The sequence below is a fragment of the Bos indicus genome, chromosome 4 (genome assembly GCF_029378745.1).
Source record: "Bos indicus isolate NIAB-ARS_2022 breed Sahiwal x Tharparkar chromosome 4, NIAB-ARS_B.indTharparkar_mat_pri_1.0, whole genome shotgun sequence".
NCBI classification, from domain to species: Eukaryota; Metazoa; Chordata; class Mammalia; order Artiodactyla; family Bovidae; genus Bos; species Bos indicus.
The window spans coordinates 43045646-43071784 of record NC_091763.1 but is presented as its reverse complement, the minus strand read 5'-3'; the positions used below and the strand labels follow the sequence as shown (position 1 = coordinate 43071784).

Genomic DNA, 26139 nt, shown 5'->3' with positions numbered 1-26139 from the left:
GAATTTGAAATTTCTGGATAATTTTTTAGTTTAACCTTTTCCAAATTGACAAAAGCAGCACAATAAATAATAACATCTTATCTGCCGAGGAAACAGTCTTCTCATACAGAAAATGCTTCCCTTTAACAGAAAAAGCTGCTGACATTATGCCATACCACTGCAAAGATATTCTTATTATCTTGTAACATTTCCTGATTGCCTATTTTGTCAGGGACTGTGCTAGAACTTCCATAGCATCACTTCATTTAATGCAAAAGAGTCTTTGCGGCTAGTATTTTTAACTCCATTTTACAGAAAAATGAAGGCTGAGAGAAGATGAGTGACTTGCCTAAGGATACACGCCTAGTGCATGAGAGTAGAAGAGCTGGCATTATACAGACATATCTGACTCCCAACACCAAGTTTTTTTTTTCTTTAATGATCTGAAACCAGAGACATAATAAATCTAAAACTTTTCTTTTTATACAGAGATGCTTTATTTCACTCTCTTGGATAACAGTTAAAGATCTTTTTCCCAGTTTCATAGCCAATGGTTTACAAACTGAGACTTTTATCTCCTTTGTGAGAATAGTAATCACTGATTAAATTCCTTTGTGTTGAATGACTTGTACTTGGTATTATATTAAATTGTACATGCATAGAGATATTATCATTAAGAATATTTTCTCCTTATAAACTTGAATTCTCTATTCAAATCATTTAAAATCAAATTGAATATTTTTTCCAGAATAGTCTTACAATGGTGATATATATAATCTACAGGTGAATATTGAGTCATAGAGGTTATAAAGAATTAGGTTAATAAATAAGCTTTCAAATGAGCAGAGTATTTATTAGGAGTAAAACAAAATTTTCATACAGGTCATGCCCACTCTATCCTCTATTCTTTTTTTTTTTTTCATTTACTCTATGTTTTTCCAGTTGGGCTCAAACCTGTTAATGGTTTCCTAGGTATATAAAAGGCTCTATGTTGACCCAATTCAAATCCAATTTTAAGACAACTCCTCTTTTCATTTTTCTCTTCCTTCTGTTTTCTTTTACTCTTTTCTTCCTACCTTTGTACTGACACTGAAATCAAAATAATATTTTCACTACTGCACAAATACTAGATGGCATTTCATCAACTGAAATTTGGTTAGTGGATAAGAAACTTTTATTATCAAATATATGCCTTTCCTTTGCTCTGTTTTCTTTAAAAAATAGTAACAGACTTAAAACAATGATAAACACATTGAATTTTGAAAGTTCTCCAGCAAAGCCAATTCTGAATCTTAGTTTTTATTAGATAAACTGCATTTTCATCTTGGGAAATACTACCCTGGGAGAATAAAAAGAGATTGAACTCAATAATATTTGACAGCATGAAACATAGTAACAAGGTAAACAAGGCCCAGATAAATATTTTAGAGTCCTCTGAGCATTTAAGATGCATGTGAATGTTAAAATTCTAGTAGTTGTCACATATGTTCAGAATCAGGAATAACACAGAGATTACTGGCTGTATTTTATGTATTTTTAAAAATTAACATTAGTTTTTAAAGGAATATAGATATTTACATTTCATATAATAGTAAAGTCCTCAGATTGATTATGTCACTTTCTGAAGTATTTTGTCTTCCCTCTTGATCATTATTTCAGAAGGAAGAACTGTTGAACAATGACTGGACACATCTAATTGATAATGAACAGTAGAAGCTTTTCTATTTAAGACTTTCATTGTACTGCTTAATCTTTTCTATTTATACATTGATAATCCACATAAAAATTGTCAATGACCTTTACAGTGGTTATCTGCTTCCTAAATAATATTCCTAAAATTTTGTTAAGCACATGAATTATGAGTTTGTCATCATATTGTCTTTCATATATTTAGAATACATTTTTAAAAGAGGTTTTATTATAAATTTATCCTGGATATTATGAGTGTTTGTTGCAAACTATTTTGTCTGGATGCTTATTTTCTGTCTGGAGACTGCACTAGAACCTTGTACAGAGAAAAAATATTCAATATATCTACTGCTATTGTAAAACAAATAACAGAGAGTAAGCAAAGACCAGATGTTGGTATATGCCAAGTCTAGACTGAGAAAACATTTAGACTTTACCAAAAAACCAACTTTTCTTTCCAGTAAATTTCTAAAATATTTCGTTTTCTTTCAATAAATGAAAGTACTAAATTTGTTGAAAATGGGAATTGGTGATTTACTTAAAACTTAAGGAAATATAGAAATAGCAACAACGGATGAAATAGATCACGTGTCTTATTTAGAATTTGGGAAAGCATGCATATCCAAGACATGTTCCATAGGTATGATTTTCAGTTTCAAAAGCTTGCTTTTAAAAATCTATTATTTAAGATGACATAGTGTTCACTGCTATTCAGGAAGATGTTAGTAAACAAATAGGTTCGTGTTACTGTTTTGTTTTTTGCCAAAGCAATAGCAGTCTCTTTTATGTCACTAACTAAACTGACTCCCAAACAAAGAACTAATTTAATGGGATTCCCAAAGCATGTCAATCCAGATTAACCCTGTGGCAGCAATTCTTTATGGAATGTTTAGCCTCTGGAACAGTAAATTCTGGCTGAGAAACTTATAAAACAAATACTATTTGTAATATAAAAGTCTGTTTTTTTCTTTTTTTTTTTTAGCCAGTGCCTGTTTACATATTGGAAGTAGCATGGGATAATGTCAATGGCTTTGCAGGGTCACAAAGCTGTAAGACCTCGGGAATGTTAATTTGTCCAAGGTGCCTCAGAATCTCATGTATAAAATGGGAGTACCTGAAATGCTTCAAAGGGTCGTCAAGAGTTGAACACGACTGAGTGACTATCATATAATATATGTAAAGAAGGCACCATGGCAAATTAGTTAACAGCAAGGACCCTGTAGCGACATTTTGCCCATGAAAATATGGAAGTATGAATGTTGTCAGTTTTGTTGACCACTGTAATCCCAGGGTTTAATAAAATAGTTCCTAGAACACAGGGTGTGCCCAATAAATATGTGTTGAATAAATGAAATCAAAGCATCCTAGTTTTGTCATTTCCTGGTTATATGACCAAGGCAAGGTGCTTACCTCTGTAAGTTTTAGGTTCCCAAAATGAGAAATAAATAAACACAATGTAAATGATTAACATATTAGTTTTACTGCTAAGTAAGCTGAACACAGACTGTAAAATGTAGGCACTAAATATGTGGTAATTATTATTACTAATTTGAATGTACAATTAATATACTATTTTAAAAGATAATATTAATGAAGAAGATATTATGAGTTAAGGAGACTATTGGTTTTAAACAATAGTATACACTTGAAAGTCTTAAAAATTGCTAAACATAAGACATTATAGGGATTTTGTTGCTCAGTGGTAAACAATCTGCCTGTTAACGCAGGAGATGTGGGTTCTATCCCTGGGTCAGGAAGATCCACTGGAGGAGGAAATGGCAACCCACTTGAGTATTCTTGCCTGGAAATTTCCATGGTCAGAGGAGCCTGGTGGGCTATAGTCCATGGGGCTGCAGTCAAACACGACTGAGTGAATGAGCACAAGACAGAAATGCTTTAAAGCCATGCTTGGGAGAGTACATTCTCTGCAATTTAAAATTCTGTTGTTTAAAAATACTTGTTCAGATACTCACCTTTTCCCATTAAATGTCACTGTAAGTGATAAAAGGAATCTGCTTTAATTATTCAACAAAAGATGGAGTCTTGAAGACTGTGGGAAATAATTGTCCCATTTGTTCAATATTGAGAACAATGATAAAAATTTCCCTCATCTTTTATCTGCAGCACTTATAAAGACCGAGACATATAAACTACTTGTCAATACTGAGTAAATAAATAATTATTTTAAAACATTGCATAGATGACAAAAATTAAATTACTCTTACCTTAACTCAAAGGTTTTATATATATATATTTATAAATATATATATATATATATATATATATATATAAATACATATATAATAAGGAACTAAAGGGGAACTAAAGAACAAGAGGGGAACTAAAGAATGTCTTGATGAGGGTGAAGGAGGAGAGTGAAATAGCTGGCTTAAAACTAAATACTGAAAAAACTAAGATCGAGGCATCCTGTCCCATTACTTCCTAACAAATAGAGGCGGGAAAAGTGGAAGTAGTGACAGATTTCTTCTTCTTGGGCTCTAAAACCACATGGATGGTGGCTGCAGCCATGAAATCAGAAAATGTTTGCTTCTTGGCAGGAAAGCTATGACACACCTAGACAGTGTGTTGAAAAGCGGAGACATTACTTTGCTGATGAACATCAGTATAATAAAGGCTATGGTCTTCCCAGTGGTCACGTATAGTTGTGAGAAAGTGAAAGTCATTCAATCGTGTACAACTCTTTGCGACCCCATGGACTACACAGTCCATGGAATTCTCCAGCCAGGATAGAGGAGTGGGTAGCCATTCCCTTCTTCAGGGGATCTTCCCAACATAGAGATCAAACTTAGGTCTCCTGCATTGCAGGATTCTTTACCAGATGAGCCACAGGCGAAGGCCAAGAATACTGGAATGGGTAGCCTATCCCTTCTCCAGCAGATCTTTCTGACCCAGGAAACAAACCAGAGTCTTCTGCACTGTAGGAGGATTCTTTACCAACTGACAGTGAGAGCTGGACCATAAAGAATGCAGACTATCAAAGAACTGATGCCTTTGAACTGTGGTACTGGAGAAGACTCCAGAGACTCCCTTGGACAGCAAGGAGATCAAACCAGTCAATCTTAAGAGAAATCAACCCTGAATATCCACTGGAAGGACTGAAGCTGAAGCTCAAACTCCAGTATTTTGGTCATCTGATGAGAATAGCTGACTCATTGAAAAAGTCCCTGATGCTGGGAAAGATTGAGGGCAGAAGGAGAAGAGGGCATCAGAGGATGAGATGGCTGGATGGCATCACTGATGCAATGGACATGAACTTGGACAAACTTCAGGAGATGGTGAAGGACAGAGAGGCCTGGTGTGCTACAGCACAAGGGGTTGCAAAGAGTTGGAAATGACTGGGTGACAGAACAGCAACAATATTTTAATACATACTTAAATGAACACTTCATTTAAGCATAGGTAGAATTCTATTCTACTCAGAAATGAAACTGACCTTTTCCAGTCTTGTGGCCACTACTAAGTTTTCCAAATCTGTTGACATATTGAGTGCAGCACTTTAACAGCATCATTTTTAAGGATTTTAACAGCTCCACTGGAATCCCATCACCTCCACTAGCTTCAGGACCATAAATAGCATTAAATAGCTTTAGGACCATAAAGAAGGCTGAGGGCCAAAGAATTAATGCTTTTAAACTGTGGTGTTAGAGAAGATTCTTGAGAGTCCCCTGGACAACAAGGAGGTCCAACCAGTCAATCCTGAAGGAAATCAACCTTGAATATTCATTGGAAGGACCAATGATGAAACTGAAGTCCCAATACTTTGGCCACTTGATGCAAAGAGCCAATTCATTGGAAAATACTCTGATGCTGGGAAAGACTGAAGGAAGGAGGAGGGGACAACAGAGGATGAGATGGTTGGATGGCATCACCAATTCAATGGACATGAATTTGAGCAAACTTACATGCTAGCAAAGTAAAGCTCAAAATTCTACAAGCCAAGCTTCAACAGTATGTGAACCATGAGCTTTCAGATGTTCAAGCTAGATTTAGAAGAGGCAGAGGAATCACAGATCAAATTGACAACATCTGTTGGATCATTGAAAAAGCAAGAGAGTTCCAGAAAAACATCTATTTCTGCTTTATTGACTCCGCCAAAGCCTTTGACTGTGTGGATCACAACAAACTGTGGAAAGTTCTTAAAGAGATGGGTATACCAGACCACCTGACCTGTCTCTTGAAAAGTCTGTATGCAGGTCAGGAAGCAAAGTTGGAACTGGACATGAAACAACAAACTGGTTCCAAATCAAGAAAGGAATACATCAAGGATGTATATTGTCACCCTGCTTATTTAACTTATATGCAGAGTACATCTGGAGAAGACAATGGCACCCTACTCTGGTCCTCTTGCCTGGAAAATCCCATGGACAGAAGAGCCTGGTAGGCTGCAGTCCATGGGGTTGTTAAGAGTCAGACACGACTGGGCAACCTCACTTTCACTTTTCACTTTCATGCATTTGAGAAGGAAATGGCAACGCACTCCACTGTTCTTGCCCAGAGAATCCCAGGGATGGGGGATCCTGGTGGGCTGCCGTCTATGGGGTCTCACAGAGTTGGACACGACTGAAACGACTTAGCAGCAGCAGCAGCAGCAGCAGCAGAAGAGTACATCATACGAAATGCTGGGCTGGATGAAGCAGAAGCTAGAATCAAGATTGCCAGGAGAAATATCAATAACCTCCGACATGCAGATGATACCACCCTTATGGCAGAAAGTGAAGAAGTAAAGAGCCTCTTGATGAAAGTGAAAGAGGAGAGTGAAAAAGTTGGCTTAAAGCTCAACATTCAGAAAACTAAGATCATGGCATCCAGTCCCATCACTTCATGGCAAACAGATGAGGAAACAGTGGCTGACTTTATTTTTGGGGGCTCCGAAGTCACTGCAGATGGTGATTGCAGCCACAAAATTAAAAGACACTTATTCCTTAGAAGGAAAGTTATGACCAACCTAGACAGCATATTAAAAAGCAGAGACATTACTTTGTCAACAAAAGTCCTTCTAGTCAAGGCTATGGTTTTTCCAGTGGTCATGTGTGGATGTGAGAGTTGAACTATAAAGAAAGCTGAGTACTGAAGATTTGATGCTTTTGAACTGTGGTGTTGGAGAAGAATCCTGAGAGTCCCTTAGACTGCAAGGAGATCCAATCAGTCCACCTAAAGGAAATGAGTCCTGAGTATTCATTGGAAGGACTGATGCTGAAGCTGAAACTCCAGTACTTTGGCCACCTGATGTGAAGAAGTGACGCATTGGAAAAGACCCTGATGCTCGGAAAGATTGAAGGCGGGAGGCGAAGTGGATGACAGAAGATGGATGAGATGGTTGGATGGCATCACCGACTGGATGGACATGAGTTTGAGTAAGCTCTGGGAGTTGGTGATGGACAGGGAAGCCTGGCTTGCTGCTGTCCATGGGGTTGCAAAGAGTCAGACACGACTGAGCGACTGAACTGAACTGAACCTGGAGATGGTGAAAGACTGGGAAGAAAGAAAGATAGGGAAGCCTAGCATGCTGCAGTCAATGAGATCTGCAGTGACCAAACAACAACTCAAAAATGAATATAGAAATATATTTAAATTTTATACACAGAACCATAGGGTCCTTTTCCTCTGTTTCACTTACTTATGTTTGATTACAGTATTTGTTTCATTGGAGACAAAGTTCAGTAAAGTGCAATGGCATCACTAACTCAATGGGCATGAGTCATAGTGAAGGACAAGGAAGTCTGGTGTGCTGCAGTCCATGGTGTCACAAAGGGTTGGACACAACTTAGTGACTGAACAACAAAAACAATGAGTACATGTTAATCTACCAGGGACTCCCATTACTCTAAGCAGCTCTCACAATATTTTTACCAGAAGTGTTTCCAGTGGTGTCATCTCTCTTCTGAGAGAGCTGTAATCTGTCTAATTTTCCACCTCTTCTACATTTCCTTCTGTTTTTACCTTTCTCTTAAATTACTCTACTTTTCTTTTTCTTTCTTTACTCTGACTTTGCTTCAGAACTGCAAACTTTTACATTACAAATAGTATTATAAGTTTCTTGGCGAGAAACTCTGGGACACATCATGGCTCAGTCCCTAAGCAAGTCCTAATGGCCCATCACGGTCCCTGTGCTGTTGCTTCTCCTGCCCTACCAGCCTGTTTCCACAGGGCTTTTACAGCACAGACTACATCCAGGTAAGGATTCTCTGCAGTATCATCAGCAGAGATAACCTGTGGGTTGAAGTGCTGAGTTTGTCAAATGTAGTTAGGAAGGAGCATTCCAGAGGATAGAGTGAAAGTGGTCTGGAGGAAGTTACTGAGAAGGAAGTACAGCAGAGCTAAATGTAGGCCACAGAGAAAGGAACAGGCAGCACAGATTGCCACGGTGTGAAAATGAGGTACCAGATGAAAAAGACACTGCCTGACCCCTCCCTGCTCTGCGATACCGGAGCTTATATCACTGAGTCTTATGAGTCAAACTAAGGTTTTTGAAGGAAGAAAAGGCAGATTTCAAGCTGGTCCAGGATGAAGGGTGGGCCAGGGGATACCTCCATTCTGTGAATGACCTATTTAAGCAGGCATCTGCCCCTGCCTCCAATTTTAATCACTTTCCCATCACACTCTTCTCACTTCAGCCTTTACTCCAGGCTTCTTCCCTCTCCTTGACCTCTGGATGAATCTCCCTTAGCATTAACATTCATGTTGCAAATGAAATTGTCTCCTCTTTTTTGTTTTAATTTTTCAGCTCACCCCATCTCTGCTCCTAATACTATTCATTCATCCTTCCCTGCAGTAGGGGAAGAAGATAAACAAACAAAAAGCTCTGCTTGTTTTTCAAAAGCACTAATGATCAAGCAAAATGAGAATGGAGCCATCATTTCACACGGTTTTCACCAACTGACATCTCTATAGTAGGTCTGGGCATCTTCTCCCTACTCCTAACACATAAAGTATCTGGTTTTTGTAATGGTGATTCTTATACCTGGAATGTACTATTTACCTAGTACCAACTTTTCAAGTCTACATTATTTTACCTTTCCTATAATGCTTTCTTTTATTACTTAAGTCTACGTTAAGTGTATCTTCACTGAAATTGTATCACAAAATTCAGAAATGAGTGGTTGACTAATTGTTTTAACTATCCCTCTTATTCTTTCTTCCCCAGTGTGACAATAAATTTAAGGCCAGGGACAAACTCTAATGAGTCTTTTGATTCTGATACTGGATGACTGACTAGCATATTAACAATCATTTTGGTCCTTTCTCCCACATCTTGATAGAGCCTCATCATTTCCTATAAACCACAAATACAGCTTCTGTCTTATGGAATCTCTTTTCTCCACGATCCCCAAATCTGACGCAGTTAAAAGGGGAAAGTTTATTTTATAATCACAAAAAAAGGAGGTTTTTATAATTGCATTATTGAAAGCACGGTAAGGAAACAGTTCTTTCATCAACTTGCAATGCTGTTTTTCTTTTATTATTTCCACATAGTCTTACTCTGCCTATATTATGCAATAAAAACGTGTGGGTAGTCAGTCCCCCTGTTCTAAACAACTGTTCTGAACACCAATGTGAGACCTCATATCTAGGTTTATACTTTGATTTCTGGCCTGAAATGGTGCTATGCTAAGCTTATTGATAACAAAATTATGTTTTTGATATAAATACACTCAAACATTTAAAAAATTCTGTATGACCTTCTCTTTTCCAATTAATTGATAAAAGGATGCCTGTGGGTCATTGATTATAGCCATAAGAAATATGCAAGAGAGTTTTATTCTTTTTTTGTAACTTATAAGATTTGTCAAAAGGTGAATGGTAGCAATGTATTTTATGCATTTCTCATCCATGGTGGAGTCAAGCAGAGCACCAAGTAATTACCTGATTATGTATTCCCTTGGCCACATGTTATAAAGTTTTCAAGTGAAAATTAAATATTGGCATGTGGTAACATTTCAATTTCACAACTGAGTTCTGCCTATGGAGATCTAAGTCACAAATCACTCCAGGTTTGGAAAGAAAATCTAGTTTTAATATTTTTCTTGAGTAATCAAGAGTTCACATATTTTTATCTACTATCTGAACTGAAAACTTCAGATTCTGTTAATGTTTCCCTCTGAGTCTTCTACAGCTTTGCGGGAATAAGGATTGTTGTTCATTTACTATATATTTAGTTTTTTACCTTTCTAATGGACATTTTGATTGTCTCATGCACATCAACAATTTAATATTTAGCCACGATCCTCAACTCAGGGGGTTAAAAAAGTTGTTCTACTCCAAAAAGAAAAAGAAAAGGAAAGCTAGACCATGCTGTTAATAAAATATATAAAAACTGAGTTTGGGGAAACAACATCCCCAGTGAAAGGAAAGATTAGACCGAGTATGCATCACTAGTTAGTTCAGAATTAGCCCTTCATTTTCCTTGGTAAATCATAAAAAGGTAAGCAATAAATAGAATGGGATATAATAAAAATAAATATGGCAAACTATACCAAACACATGATTTTATTGACAGCTGACCTTAGGGTCAAATGCTTAAAATATTGTCATTTGTGATTAGCAAGTATTTGGCTCTCAATAGTTGGCATTCGATCAAACCATTGGACATGATGGTGGAGGTTTCTAGCAATTTCATTTAAAAGATGGGGATTATCTCATTTGAGCTACACAGATGTCTTGGAAGGGTAGAGTAAGCATTTCCTCCCTATTTCCAATTCAAAAGTAACATCACATGGATATTTGCCTCCTCAGTCATGACTGCAACAAATTTTACAGTGGCACTATTTAATTCATTATTTGGTTTATAGCTGTAATCTAGAATCTTTAGCTGTATCAAGGTGCCATCCCATTATTCTCTCACAAAGAAGGTAATATTATGATCAATAAAATTCAAATTACTCTGACCCACCTCTCCATCTGTTACATCATATATATACTGCTATGATCTTTGTGAAATGTTCAGAGAAATGTGTGAGACTCACTCAATGAAGTAGACTTCACCCTTCTCTGTATAAGCCATTTCCCAGTTGTCAGGCAATGGGTCTGAGTCCTCATTCTCCTCAGGTTTAGTTGGTTTCGCGTCATCCATCTGCTCCTTCACCTCCTCGGGCTGACTGTACACTGGTGCAGGATAAGGCTGGGAGGGTGTCTCCCCTGAGGCACCTGCACTCTTGTCTTCAGGTTCACTGGATTCTACAAGAGAACAAGGGTACATGGTTAGTCACTCCAGCCACTGTAACTTCTGAGTGAGTATGGACTATGCTCACTGGGGAATGAGCTCTCTGAAAGCTAACAGAAAAAGCATAATTGTAACCACCTCTGAAAATTATCAGCAGGCCTATCTGAGTTCCTCTTTCATTCACCATTCTAGTCTATTCTTCAACTAATTAAACCTGATGACTAAATTGGAGGACCATGTCATTATATAGGTGTGGTAGACAGAGCAATGAATCCCTAGGGATGCCTGTACCCTACGGCCTGGAACATGTGATTGTTACCTTATATGGCAAAAGAAGATTTGCAGGATCAATTAAATTAAGGGCCTTGAGATTGGGAGATCATCTTCAATTATTCAGGTGGGCTTGCTGTAATGACAGGGTCTTTACAAGTACACAAAGAAAGCAGAAAAGGACTATAAGAGGGAGATATGACTATTGAAGAGAAGCGTTGGCCAAAGAAATGCATTGCTGCTGATTTTGAAGACAGAAGGGGATCCAACACCAGCAAGAAGTGTGGGTGACCTTTAGAAGCTGGCAAGCAAAATCATGGATTTTCTTCTAGAGTCTCTAGAAAATAACACAGTCTTTTAGAAATCTTGATTTAGCCCCGTGAGACCCATTTCAGACTTCTAACCTACAGAGCAGTATGATAAAAAAATACGCACTGCTTTAGGCCACTGTTGTTGTTCAGTCACCAAGTCATGTCGATTCTTTGCGACCCCATGGACTGTCTTCCCTGTCTTCCACCACCTCCCAGAGTTTGCTCGAAATCATGTCCATTGAGTTGGTGATGCTATCTAACCATCTCATCCTCTGCTGCTCCCTTCTCCTTTTGCCTTCAATCTTAAGCCACTAGATGTGTGGTAAATTGTTACGGCTGCGATAGAAAACTAATCCAACAGAGCAAAAACTAAAAGAAATGTACATTTTAAGAGAAACAATAAAATGCTTGGAAGACCCAAGGATATCAGATGTTGAGACCCAAGGATATCAACTTGCAAACGATATGAGATCCAGAATGATGAACAGGAACACATGGAGAAAAAATAAAAATTCAATAAAAATAGACTAAAATTTACCTAAGATGAAGAGACATAGGAGTCTGCCAATTAAAATGGTTCACTGTATCTGAGGCCAAATTAATGAAGCATACATTTCACCTAAACACATCTAGGTGAGATTTCCAAACTCCAATGTTAAAAAGCAACTTTACCAGCTTCCATACTGAAGAAACTTACCCCAAAAAAGAGGAATAGAAGATCATCAGAACTTTCACTTGTAATACTCAAAGCTCAAAGATAGTAAGATAATATCTGTAGTAACTTGAGGAGAAGAAAAGTATAGCAGGCCAAGAACTTTACCAAAATATTATCCATCTATACAAAAGAAAGTCACTCTTAAACATGCAGAAGTTCTGAATGCATATCACCCATGTATCCAACCCAAGTATTTCTCAGATGCTACCAGAAGACAGCATCTGATATATCATGATGATTAAATCAGAGTATAGACCTCCAAGTAGGGAGAGATAAGGAGAAGACTTTTTTTTTAAATTTAGAAAAATAAACCCTGCATAATATAGTTAAAAGAAGGATGATCATATTTCAGGAAACTTATAGTATTTGTTAAAGACAGATTCTTAAAAAAGAAGAAAATATTATATTGAAAATTCATTATTAGCATGTGTTTTAAATCTTACCTTCGGAAAGCTCAGGTTCAGAGAAATTTCCTGCAAGTTAAGAAGGCAGTTGAAAGAGAAGTCCAAAGGGGAAATGTTTAGATTTCAGATCTTCCTTAGTTCATTCAGGGATTCAGCACCACTATATTTAGGTTTCAGACTGGGGTGTGGTAGTGTACAAAGAGGGAAACCACAGAAAAGATCAAGGGAGCCAAAAGCAGAGGTGGTCTGTGGAATACTTTAGTTTGGAACTTTGGGAGGACTGTTTCCTGCAGATTTGTTCCAAATTTCCATCAGGGTGTCAGAAATAAGTGGATGAATACATTTGGCAAGTACTACTCTGAAGACTTCCCTTTGACATGGGCATCATGCAGAAGTCCAAGTATGTTCTGGTGGAGACTTGGAAAGTAGCTGAGAACAGAGAACCAATCCACCTGCAGTGAGGATCATATGACTTCTTCACAGCAGAAGGTGTAGTGGGGATGGCTTAACCCAGAAACTGGAAGGAGATACTACTGACATACAATGCCAATCTCATGATAAGGCAGCCCTCTTGGAAACAGGAAATTCACAACTGTTTGGGAACCTAATTTATAACTATTAACATTAAAAAATATACAAATACATATATGGTCTGCCTCAGTAACCTGTTTGAGAAATATCTTCTAGAAATAAAGGTGGAAATAATGCTTATTCTATCCGTATATTTGTCTGTAGCAGCAAAGACCTGGAAATGATTTGGACGCCTATCAATGAGAAAATTGTTAAATAAATTGTGGTTATCAATACCATGGAAAATTATGTAGTGTAAAGACCTACAACCTGGAAAATATGCCAATCATTATTGTTTAAAGAATAATCTAAGTTGAAGAATAATGCATGTACACTATTAATTCTATTTTTTTAAATAAGCAAACACCAAGTTAGATACATGTATAATTATGCTTATAATCATAAGACGATGGAAAGATGTACAATAGATTTTTCAACTTTGAGTAACCCCAAAGCAGTAAAATTGGATGGAAGTGGGAGATTTTTTTTTACATACCTCTGCATTAGTTGGCTACTGTTTTTATAACTTTAAAATTAATAAAAGCAATATAAGAAGAGTAAACTAAAGTAGAATGTACTTATCGTCTTAATCAACAGCTTGGATCAATTTTTTCTGTGTGTGTGTCAATCTCAGAGAGCAATATGAAGTATCTTTAGGAATTAGAAAGGATACGAACATTTTACAAGTTTTTGATGTTTCTTCTTCATAAAAGAGGATTTTATGAAAATAATATATTCCTTAGTGATGTAGTCTTCCACCTGATTCTCCATACAGATTTGACCTTTGTAAATTGTTCAGGAAAGAAACAGCAAGAGAAGGCACTCTTCTCTTTAGGTTCTTCCTTATACCTTATTACAACATGTAATTATCAATATAAGAAGCATACTGTTCTCTGGTATTTCCAAATGTCATGATACATTTGAAAAGTGAAAATGCAAGGTCATGATCTGAACATATTCATTTATTCAATGTTCACTTAATATTTATTAAACACTCGGTTGGCGTCAGGCACCAAGGACAGAAAAGCAAACAAGAAAGGCATGATCCCTGCTCTCATGGAACTTGAAATATGTCAAGATGTGCAGTCTTTAAGCAATTTTAAGTGTGATGAATGTTACCAAAGGGAAAGATGAGACCTCATGTATATGCATTTATCTAACCTTACATAAAGAATCAAGGAAAGCCCCTTTTCCAGTGTGCTAACAAATCTGAGACTAGAAAATGGAGTCAAGAGACTTCTTTCAGAGGAAGGTAAAGGAGAAAGAAACAGACAAGCAAGGAATGGATTAGCGTTAGAAAGCATGCTCAGAGTTTGGAACTGTACCCGGAGAGTAATGAGAAGGTACTGATGTGTCTTAATCAAGGGGATGACACAAGTAGATTTTCATTCTCTAGATCCTCCTAGCTATTCTGGGGGTTTGAAAGTATTAACAGTAGATATTCACAGACCAGTGGGGAGTTATTTTTTGTGATTGAGACAAGAGATGATAGTGTCAATGGCATGGCTCTTCTATGAACTGAAAAATGAAATTAGAATATAGATTTGATATGATTAAACAAATGGACAGATAAGGGCAAATAAGAAGTCACGGTAAACCCAAAGGGGGAAAGCAATTCACTGGGCTAAGCACCATGAGAGGAGCAGCAAGAATCTGTCAGGAGTGGGGAAACCAGTGGGTATAATTTTAGGCACAAGAGATGGAGGTTCATGTCAAAATCACAATGGAGATGTCAAGTCAGAGAGTTCTTAGGGAATCCATCAAATTTAAAAGACAACAGCATATGGCTAGACTATGGGCCTCCCTTGTGGCTCAGCTGGTAAAGAATCTGCCTGAAATGCAGGGGACGTGGGTTTGATCCCTGGGTTGGGAAGATCCCCTGGAGAAGGGAAAGGCTACACACTTGAGTATTCTGGCTTGGAGAATTCTATGGACTGTATAGTCCATGGGGCTGCAAACAGTCGGACATGCCTGAGCGACTTTCATTTTCACTTTCATGGCTAAATTGTATTATAATTTAAACCACAGGGGTGAATGAAATTGCCAGAGAGACAGTTCAGCAAGTGGAAACAAGAATACCTCGGAGAGCTGGCTGAGAAACTCCAACATTTAACAGTGAGTGAGAGAATGATCAGGAGAGAACAGCCAGGGAAGTAACAGAAAAACCAGTTGATCTTCATGCCACACAAGCCAAGCAAAGGACAGTGAGAAGTAAACACTTATCTGTGGCCAAAACCTCTAAGCAGGCCAACAGAAAGATAAGGATGTAAAATCTAGTGAAATTAATGATATAGAGGTCACTGGTGATATTAGGTACCAGATATGGGAGTAGTTATAGTGAAGTGGTAGGTGGGAAAGCCAAGTTGGAATGAATTAAATGAGCAAATAAAAAGAAAATACAGAATATCCTGACAGATAAAGTCAAAGATTAGCTATGAACAACCATTCTTTTTTTCTCATCTTGATAACTATATTTTCCAGAGAAATGTGAGACATCTCCTGAGAAACGGGACTTCTCTGTAGCTCAAATGGTAAATACTCTTCCTGCAATGCAGGAGACCAGAGTCTGATTCCTGTGTTGGGAAGATCCTCTGAAGAAGGGAATGGCAATCCACTCCACTATTCTTGCCTGGCGAATTCCATGGACAGAGAAGCCTGGAGGGCTACAGTTCGTGGGGTTGCAAAGAGTCACACACGACTGAGTAACTAACACACATACAGAGTAAAGCACTGGGGGTTCAGGTCACAGTTGCACTTAATCCCAGAAGGTCTTCAGTTCCCAGGAGGTCCCCCTTTTCACTCTGAAAAATGGAGATGTCAGTAATTATATTTATTAATGTACGAGAGATCACTGAGCCAAGTTCTCCCAGTTTAACTCATTTATCCATTCATTCCTTTATTTTTATCTAATCAATCAATTGTTACATTAGCAAACATGAATTTAATATCTACAATGTGCAAGATATTTAATGAGTTTAATGGGGGAGAGAAAAAAGCTATTTTTATCAGGTTATTAAGAATTGGTTTGAGAGGCAAGTAATAAGCAGCACTTGCTTTCTTTATCTGAACAAAATAAGAGAAAAAATGAATAAAGCAAAAGGAGAATCACAACATTTCCAACATTTACTGCTCATAAAGGCTAATCTAGGGATACAGTTTATGGTGAGAGTCAAGGACTTCTGGTGAAATGTAGAATCAAGCCAGTATGCCCAAGACAGTACTGAATTAGGGCAGGTTTCCCACACAGACATAGAACCTGTTTCTAGAAGAGCCATGCGGAATATTCAGAGGGATTTAAAAAAAAAAAAAAAGAGGAATTGGGCAAAGCAGGCCCAGAATTATCCTTCAAAGATGTAGCACTCAGAGAAGTCACTCTACCTCTTTTGGGCAGGGTAAGTCAAGCAACTGGTGGAATGCAAATTAAGTACCCTCTGATATGCAAGACAACATGAGGGGTGGAAAGGACATGTTTCCTCACAATGGATAATGATATAGGTACTGTCACAGTGATTTACTGAGGGATACTCAACAGGGTACTACCACAGAGATTTAGGGAGGGGTATTCAATGGCACAAAAGAGCTGCACACAATATTAGGGAGGTGATAGGACACATGGAAACAAGAGTACCCGCGGCAGCTGTCGGAGAATCTCCGTTATTTAACAGTCAGCAAAGAAACCGACATCCTATTTCCTACCTTGTGTACCAGGAAAATTGCATTAATTCATTAATTAAGCATCTGTTGAGACCTTGCTAACTGCTAAGAACTAGGCTAGGCAGTGGGCAGTTAAGGAGACTGTGGTTCAAACTGTATTAGTTTCCTAGTCCTGTGATAACAACATAGAACAAAACTGTATGACTTAATACAAATTTATTTTTACAGAAACCCTAGAACAAGTGTTCACCAGCAGGGCTATGCTCCCTCTGAAGGTGCTACAGGAGGGTCTGTTCCAGGCTTCTCTGCTGGCTTCTGATTATCTCCTGGTTTGTAGCAACATTAACTCCAATCTTCATATGGTACGCTACCTGGATACTTGTCTAATTTCCCTTTTTGAAGGACACTAGTCATCCTCAGTCAGGGACCCACCCTACTGATCTACTATTTTATTAGTAGAACTGATTACTACTACTACTTAGTTAAGATAGCCTCATCCTATTTCCAAATAGGAAATAAGTTCATTTTCTGAGATTTTGGTGGTTTGGATTTCAACATATGAATGTTGGCGAGGGCGGGGGGTGGTGGGGGGACACAATTCAATTCATTAAACAGTATATAGACACGTTTACCTCACAATCCACTGAACCAATATTCTCCAGGCAAGAACACTGGAGTGGGTTGCCATTTCCTTCTCCAATGCATGAAAGTGAAAAATGAAAGTGAAATCCCTTAGTCGTGTCCAACTCTTAGCGACCCCATGGACTGCAGCCTACCAGGCTCCTCCGCCCATGGGATTTTCCAGGCAAGAGTACTGGAGTAGGGTTGCCATTGCCTTCTCCATGTATATTTTATGGGTCTTAACAACTGTGTAATGATACATAGCCACCACTGAAATATACAGGGTGGTTTGACCGCTCTAAAAATCCTCTGTGCTTGGCTTTCATCCATCTTGCCCCTCTAACTCTTGGAAACCATTGGTGTTTTCACTGTCTCCATAGTTTAACCTTTTCCAGAATATTATATAGTATATAGGACTTCCCTGGTGGCTCAGACGGTAAAGCATCTGCCTACAATGTGGCAGACCTGGATTTGATCCCTGGGTCAGGAAGATCCTCTGGAGAAGGAAATGGCAACCCACTCCAGTACTCTTGCCTGGAAAATCCCATGGACAGAGGAGCATGGTAGGCTACATACAGTCCATGGGGTCGCAATCAGTCGGACACATAAATGTTTCAGATTGGCTTCTTTTATTTAGTAAAACACATTTAAGTTTGCTTGATGTCTTTTAATAGTTTTATAGTTCATTTATTTTCAGCACTAAATAATATTTCATTGTCTGGATATATCACCATAATAAACTTTTAGTAATTAGGGATGGGAAAGAACAGATTTTACCAAGATGTATGTGTAGCCATTCTTGCTAACATTCTTCCCCTCTCATGAAGTTTAGCTTAAAATTATATGCGTGCAAATATGCCTTAACACAGATCTCATATGTGTCAAATCTATGACTTGAGAAACCTTAGACTATTTAAATTCTGACTAAGGAGAAAGAGGCAAATAACCCCATGCATGTTTTTCTTTCATAGTGGTTTGAAAGTATTTTTTGATTAGGAAGTGGTCATATAGAACTGACCTTTTAAACCTCCATGACACGTTTCTTAGCATGGTTTTATTGTTAAATCCAAACATTAATTTTTTGGATATGTAAATGAATTTCCCCCAAGATGCTTGCTGCTCAAGTGAACACACTTTATCAAACACTGGCAGTTTTGAGCATTTCATTTTGAGTTTCTAGGTCCATTAGATGCCTTGCAAACCAGAGGAGGGGGTTATTTTTGCCCTAACAATAAAACAAAAATCATTTCAATAAAGAATGAATATCTATTTTTAGAGAATGACAATAATTTTAAAAAATTTCCCTTTGACTAGGACTGTTGTATTTCCTAGAAATTCTGTGGAAACTTTGAGATAGCATAGGTGTTGATAATATACAGTCTTAAAAGCAATGACCTATAAAAAACAAGATTTGTGTATAATTTTATTTCTGTGAAGAATTAAATATAATTTCTTTGGATTCAGCAAATAATTTCCTTCTTCCCATAAGATATTCAGAAGAGCTCAAAGATCTGTACACAGTATAGGGACTAAAAAACATTTAATGGGAAGAGAGTTAAATGAATGCATTTTTGCACTCAGTACAGTTCACATAAATTCTACAGTTCTGGTCCAGTCAAAGGTTTTGATATTACATATGTATAGTAGTCATTCCATTTACTTACATGTTTATTGCTCTAGCAGTATCTAACACATTGCCTTTAGGATGCAAGGCTAACAATAAATCAGAATACCATGGCTTTGAATGTCCCTACTGAGTTTTATTAAAGGATAATCAGAAACCAAGATAAAACATTTCAAGAAGATTGCCTATTTTATACCTTATCCATATTTTCATTTGACATGGTCTGTGCATATAGTTAATGTTAAGCTTTCTGTAATTGCCTTCCTTTGAAATAAGGGAACATAATATTTCAAAGCCAGATAGGAAATTGTTGATTTTATTTCTTTGAATAGTCATAAAATGTGAATTTTCAAAACTTGCTATATCCTGTGAGAGAGCTCTATGATTTATATTTTTAATGGCTCTGTGACAAATTTTAATAAATCTAATAACTTCTTTCTTCTGTCTTTATGTTATTTTTGGGAAATAAGCATAGTTAAAGGACATTTAATGGGAAAAAATGGTTGAGGAACATGTTTGTAGCTTATAAGGAAAGAGAATAGGAATAATTTGAGATTATTTTTTTCTTTTTGTTTAACTGTTCTCAGATAGCAATAAACACTCCACAAGGAGCAGTAGAATATAATTGCTAAGTCTGGTGTCTTAGCAATTGGGTTTTGAATCTGTCCTTCAGATTGTGTTTGAATCTGTACTTCTCGGTGTGCTGTTGGGCAAGTCATTTAACTCACTCTGTGCCTGCCTCAATTTCCTTAAGTGGAGTAACATTACATTACATAAGGATTAGATAAGACATGTATATATATTGTGTAGAACAGTAAACTACTGGAACATAGTAGGTGCTCAGTAAATGTTATATATTTTTATATGTGAGTTATACTACATAGTGGAGAAGGCAATGGCAACCCCACTCCAGTACTCTTGCCTGGAAAATCCCATGGACGGAGGAGCCTGGTAGGCTGCAGTCCATGGCGTCGCTAAGAGTCAGACAGGACTGAGTGACTTCATTTTCACTTTTCACTTTCATGCGTTGGAGGAGTAAATGGCAACCCACTCCAGTGTTCTTGCCTGGAGATTCCCAGGGACGGCGGGGCCTGGTGGGCTGCCATCTATGGGGTCGCACAGAGTCGGACACGACTGAATCGACTTAGCAGTGTACTACATAGAACACTAGATAAACTGTAGAGTTCAATCAGTCAAGCAACTTAAATGGTTTCTCCCCATAGAAACAAGAAGTATGGTCAATTTCATATGATTTTTAAGACAGGTGTTTCAAAAAACAATGCAATTTCTTAACAAAGAAAGATGCACATAAAGCTAAATCTTCTTTAAAAGGTGTGTGCACAAATTGAGCTTTTCTTCCTCAGTCGAAACTTTCTGTGGTGTTAACTCATTTAAAGGAGGGAAAATAATCTTCAGAAATCACACATTTTTTCCAAGTTCTGTATGTTTTCCTGCAGAGTTCTACATTTGATTTTGCTAGGTGCCAGGGACTGCTACTGAGCTATGAACTTGGCTTTCGTACCTTTGAGGGTACTGATTAAAATCATAATCAGAGACACAGCTCTTCTATTTTTTATTAGTCCAAGGCTTTCTCCTAATGTAGACTCAGGGTAAGCTTGGTTTTCAAATCTAATAGACAGCTCCAGATTCTTGTTCACTTTGGTAACACTATGGTAGTGACCATAGTGGTGAAAGTGGTGGGGCTTGAAGATTTTCCTTGCTGCTGCTGCTGCTAAGTCACCTCAGTCGTGTCCGACTCTGTGTGACCCCAGAGAGGGCAGCCCACTAGGCTCCTCTGTCCCTGGGATTCTCCAGGCAAGAACACTGGAGTGGGTTGCCATTTCCTTCTCCAATGCATGAAAGTGAAAAGTGAGAGTGAAGTCGCTCAGTCATGCCCAACTCTAGCGACCCCATGGACTACAGCCCACCAGGCTCCTCCATCCATGGGATTTTCTAGGCAAAGGTACTGGAGTGGGGTGCCATTGCCTTCTCCGGAAGATTTTCCTTAGTTTCCTGCAAACTTGGCAGTCTCATCAAAAAGTATGTTTGTTAGGTTGATATAAAGACTTATTGTATTGTCATAGGGGTAGGATGGAGTGGAGGCTGTCATAACATGCTTGCTTTACTGCTAGAAGCTGAAGTTTTTGGAATTTGAAATATAGGCTCTTGTAAATAAATGAATATATTAGGGTTGACTCTTGGACAGGAGAAAAATATCATTGTAATTGATTTTTCATATGGCCATCCTATAGATTATTTTCTATTGTGAAAATGGAGGACATTCTGCCTTCAGAAAGGAAGCTGTCACGCAGTGGCCACCTGCATTCTATGCAGCCAGTTGACTGAAATAAGTCAATGTCCTAGCTCATTGCTCAAACACCACTCTTACCAATTTTCCTTGCTTTTCCTAATCTTCTCAAATGAGAAGAGGAATTATAATATGGGTGCCAAAATATTTGCACATTGAATGGTTAGTGAATACTAACTCATCATTTAGAAAAAAAATAATAATTACTTTTTTGATGTAGTAAAACATGCACTGGGACCAAATCCAAATGTACAGAGAAGAAAAACAGTGCAAAGCTGTTTCTCTCCTGTTTCTACCCCCAGTGCTCCAGCAATCCCGTAAGCAAAGGTGGTTATATTTTCTGCTCTTTCTGAGGTGTTTCTATGCACACTGATTACTGACTTGTAGTTGGTATTTTTCTGATTCCTTAGTTCTCCTAAAGTGTCTCTAAGTTCTAAAAACAAAGCACTATAATTTCTTTTTATGTATGGTATGAGAATGAGGAAGGGTGGCCCTTAAACACTGTGGCAATGTTAAAAGTGTATTTTTTTCCTGATATTTTAACTAATATTTAATTTTAATATTTGAGAATATGAAAGAAAGACAAGCCTAGAATAAAATAGAATTAGGGAAAGTTAGGGTATGAGTAACTATGCTGCTGATTTTTGAGATGATATATCAACTGAGGGAGCAGGAATGCCAAATCCTGTAAAGGGATTACTTTGTACCTGTAATGTAACCAAATTGGATCTCATCTACTTAGGAGGCCGGTCAGGGAAATATGAATTAATAAGAAAGCATATTCAATATCTCAAAATTATTTTTCATTTATATCTATAATCCAAAATTAGTTACACATTCTTTGGAATACTAAAAGAACAATATGAAGAATTATGAAAATAGAAAAATGCAAGGTGTATGAGTGGAAGATGACAGGAAAAATTTGGGTATATAAAAAGCTAAATTGGGAAGAATTACTGAAAAGATTAGTAAAGGGAATTACTTTTCATTGACAAGGAAGAAGTGCTGCCTTAATTAGTATATATTCTTTTTTTTAATTTTTAGCATTTTAATAAAAGCAGACTGGAATAATGGCAATAAAACGAATCTTTACATCTTTGAAACTATATGTGCTATATGATTTTCATAATGCAATGAATTCTGAAGATATTTATCATATAGAAACAAGCACCTCAAATCTTCAACCAACTTTGGGCTGAGAGAAGTTGACACAAGTATTGAAAATATTCAAAGACCAAAACAAGATATGTACATGTATGTACAATAATTTTCAGATCTTTCAAAATTCTGACAAAAATCAGCAAATTAGTACTACATGAAACATCACCTTCTGAAGTTTAAGGAACATTAAAGGGGCTGAAAGAAAAGGCAGAAGACTTTATTCGACCTTGATCTTGATAATTCAGGTGTCATTCTTTGGGGCCAAATTGGAGTCAAGGTATTTTTTCATGAGAACAAGAAGTCAACTAGAAAATAAAAGATAAAGGTGCTGTCCCTTTATCCCCGAGTGCTCAGAAAGACCTTATCCAGAGACCTTACCTCTTTAAAGACCAGCCTTCAGTCAGAAATAACTAGAGCAACTTCTGTCTGACAAAAAGTAGCTAAGATTTCACACTGAATTGATAATCATATCCACGAGGAGAAATATGAGATAAGAAAACAGACTACAGCTGCTGCTGCTGCTAAGTCACTTCAGTCGTGTCCAACTCTGTGGGACCTCATAGACGGCAGGGTGAATATCAAACCTAGAGAGAATGGATGACCATGACTAGAAATAAGCTTCAGATCAGATCAGTTGCTCAGTCATGTCCGACTCTTTGCGACCCCATGAATTGCAGCACGCCAGGCCTCCCTGTCCATCACCAACTCCTGGAGTTCACTCAGACTCACGTCCATCGAGTCAGTGATGCCATCCAGCCATCTCATCCTCTGTTGTCCCCTTCTCCTCTTGCCCCCAATCCCTCCCAGCATCAGAGTCTTTTCCAATGAGTCAACTCTTCGCATGAGGTGGCCAAAGTATTGGAGTTTCAGCTTTAGCATCATTCCTTCCAAAGAAATCCCAGGGCTGATCTCCTTCAGAATGGACTGGTTGGATCTCCTTGCAGTCCAAGGGACTCTCAAGAGTCTTCTCCAATACCACAGTTAGACTCTAACAATGCTTGGAGAACCTGAAGACACAAACGTTTCAACTAGGCTGCAGGCTTTCTGTGTCTGCTTTATAAACCCCAGTGTGACCATGGTTGTTCCTGCTGTGCATTCCTCCTTAATGTATCAAATCTCTCTCTCATATACATCACATAAACACTCAGAGAAGCAGAAAAAAACTCTACAAAAGGTTGAGTGCAAAGATTCCAAAATTGCTTAATCATTCTTTGGGCATGAAGATGTTCAAATAGTACTTCCCTTTCAATTTAATCACAAAGTGAGTCTGCCTTGATTTAAAATGACATCCCTGAAATTAATCATGATTTCATGTTTGTTTACAGTGGTATAGTTACAGTTACTACTAAAGTTCATAGCTACAGACTCTAAAGAGATTATCTTGTTACTTTATAATCATATGTAGATACTCGGAGCATTTTACAATTAGGGCAGCTTTCACGTTCAAATAATCATTTAAGAAAAGATTTATTAATAAATGGAATATCTAATTTTTGAAAATTAACTATTTAAAACAGCTCCAGAAATCTGCCCCTCCAGTGGGGAGATAAACCAGTACTATCTTGGGAACAAAATAATACAATTAAACCTCCCCTGCAAAAAAAAAAAGAGAGAGATAAAGATCTGAGTGGATACACACATCACAGTCTCTGTGAACCCACACAAAAATAAGCAGGGGATAGGCGTTGGGGTGGTTTCAGAGTGCACCATTATTCACAGGAAAACAGCGAGATTCACCACGGAGGACATAATTCTTTTGACAGTGACAGGACCTCATTCACAGAACCAGGACTGATGGTGCATGCACAGTCAGCGTGCCAAGCAGCACAGGACCTGGATGCGGGTCCCTAATGGTGAACTGAGATCATTGCTGAGGACACTCAGTGATCACATAAGGGACACTCTGTTTGCTCTCTGGGAGACGCAGTTCATTTGCACTAATTGCAGGCTTGGGGGCCTGGAGAAGGCAGCTCTGTGTACACACACTGTATTCCCTTTGTTGGTGAAGGTAGCTCTCACGGGTCCTGTTCCTCCTGGCATTGTAAATGTGTGTGTATTAACAGAGAGACTTAGCTGCCTTTAAAATATATGTGCATTTCTAATTCTTTGCACTAGGCTTACTAATCACTGGTGAGGGGAAGCTACAATATAATAGTGAATTACTCTCCGGAAAAGTTGAGCAGATAATTCATGAAATAAAAGAAATCCAGGAAAGCCTAACCCAATTAGGCCTAACCCAAGCCAAACCCTACTGTTTACAGGACTTGTTTTTCTTCAGAAAAGTTTCACTGAAAAAAAAAAGTTCTATCTACTGATCTATTAAGCACCTATCTATCTGGGTCATTTTCACAGGTACAAAGATTGACTAATTCTCATCTCTAAGAATGCATCTTTTAAAATATACTACTTTCTTTTGTTCAAACAACTTTTGAAGAAATGTAAGATCATGAATCCTCATATCTTTCAAACTTAGAAACTGCATATTGAAGACACTGAACAGTGGAAAATGAGCATAAAATAAATATAATCACGTTGATATAGTGAAGCTTTGACATTCTCAAGAGGTTTGGTTGACTGGAAAAATAAATATTTACCAAGAATTTGAAATAACTAATGATATATACTAATCACTAACACAGGCAAACAAAAAAGTAGACATAATCCTTGTGCTGGTAACATTTACAATTTATGAGGGAATGACAGACATGCACATTATGAAAAGTTACCTACAAGGTCCAGGCTAACCAGTATCTCCTAAATGAATGAGAAGTGTAAGCTGGACTTCAATAATTCAGAAATGGACAGTCTCAGGTTTTCATTATGAGAGTCAACAAATGATTACCAGAGAATATAAACATTTGATTGAATTGTGAATAGAATAGTAAGTTGGAATGTGGGAAAGGCTTGTCAGATAGGTGAAGGTGTTTTCTGAGTATGAGATGCAGATGAGAGAAGACAGTGGGGGGAACCAAAGATAACAGGTGTTGCAGTCAAGTGTGGGAGGACCTAGGCAGTTGTCCAAAGAGTTTGAAGTACTAGAAACAGAAGCTCATCCAAGTTTTGAGAAGGATATGTAACCAAATGGTGGTTCAAAATCTTTTAATTGATCGAAGAGTAACAGGGAAATTGACAGGAATGGAGACTATAGGAAAGGAGGTCAGTTAGGTGACATGCTAAGTGCACACTAAGTCCCTTCAGTTGCGTCAGACTCTTTGCGACACCATGGACTAGGCTCCTCTGTATATGAAATTCTCCAGGCGAAAAGACTGGAGTGAGTTGCCATTTCTTCTCCAGGGGATCTTCCCAACCCAGAGACTGAATTCATGTCTCTTATATCTCCTGAACTGGCAGGCGGGTTCTTTACCACTAGTGCCACCTGGGAAGCCCAAGTTAGGCGACTGTGTTCCGCAAACGAGGGGATAAGGCACTGATCTAAGGAAGGCTAAGGAAGGCACAGATAAAAGCTAAAGGCCCAGTGATCTTATTATTATTTTTTTAATCTAATAATGCATATCCAGCAGGCAGGAGAAAAGTAACAGACTGAACTATCTGGGTGAGAGGCAGATTTAGAGAAAACCGTTAAGATGCTTTGTGAGTTGGCTTGCTTGTTTGTTTTTTAGGAGGAGTTTAAAGTGGAATGCTGCATTTAAGT

General features: G+C 37.8%; 1 protein-coding gene across 12 annotated transcripts in view; it reads right to left on the bottom strand.

Annotated features, from left to right (window-relative positions):
• The window catches only part of MAGI2 (membrane associated guanylate kinase, WW and PDZ domain containing 2), a 1460538-nt gene that overhangs the window by 508408 nt on the left and 925991 nt on the right, over positions 1–26139 (bottom strand). For all 12 annotated transcript variants that reach the window (XM_070787194.1, XM_070787197.1, XM_070787196.1 and 9 more), the window contains one exon: positions 10653–10863. In XM_070787194.1, the coding sequence (XP_070643295.1) occupies positions 10653–10863 (211 nt within the window). The remainder of the gene's footprint in view (positions 1–10652; positions 10864–26139) is intronic.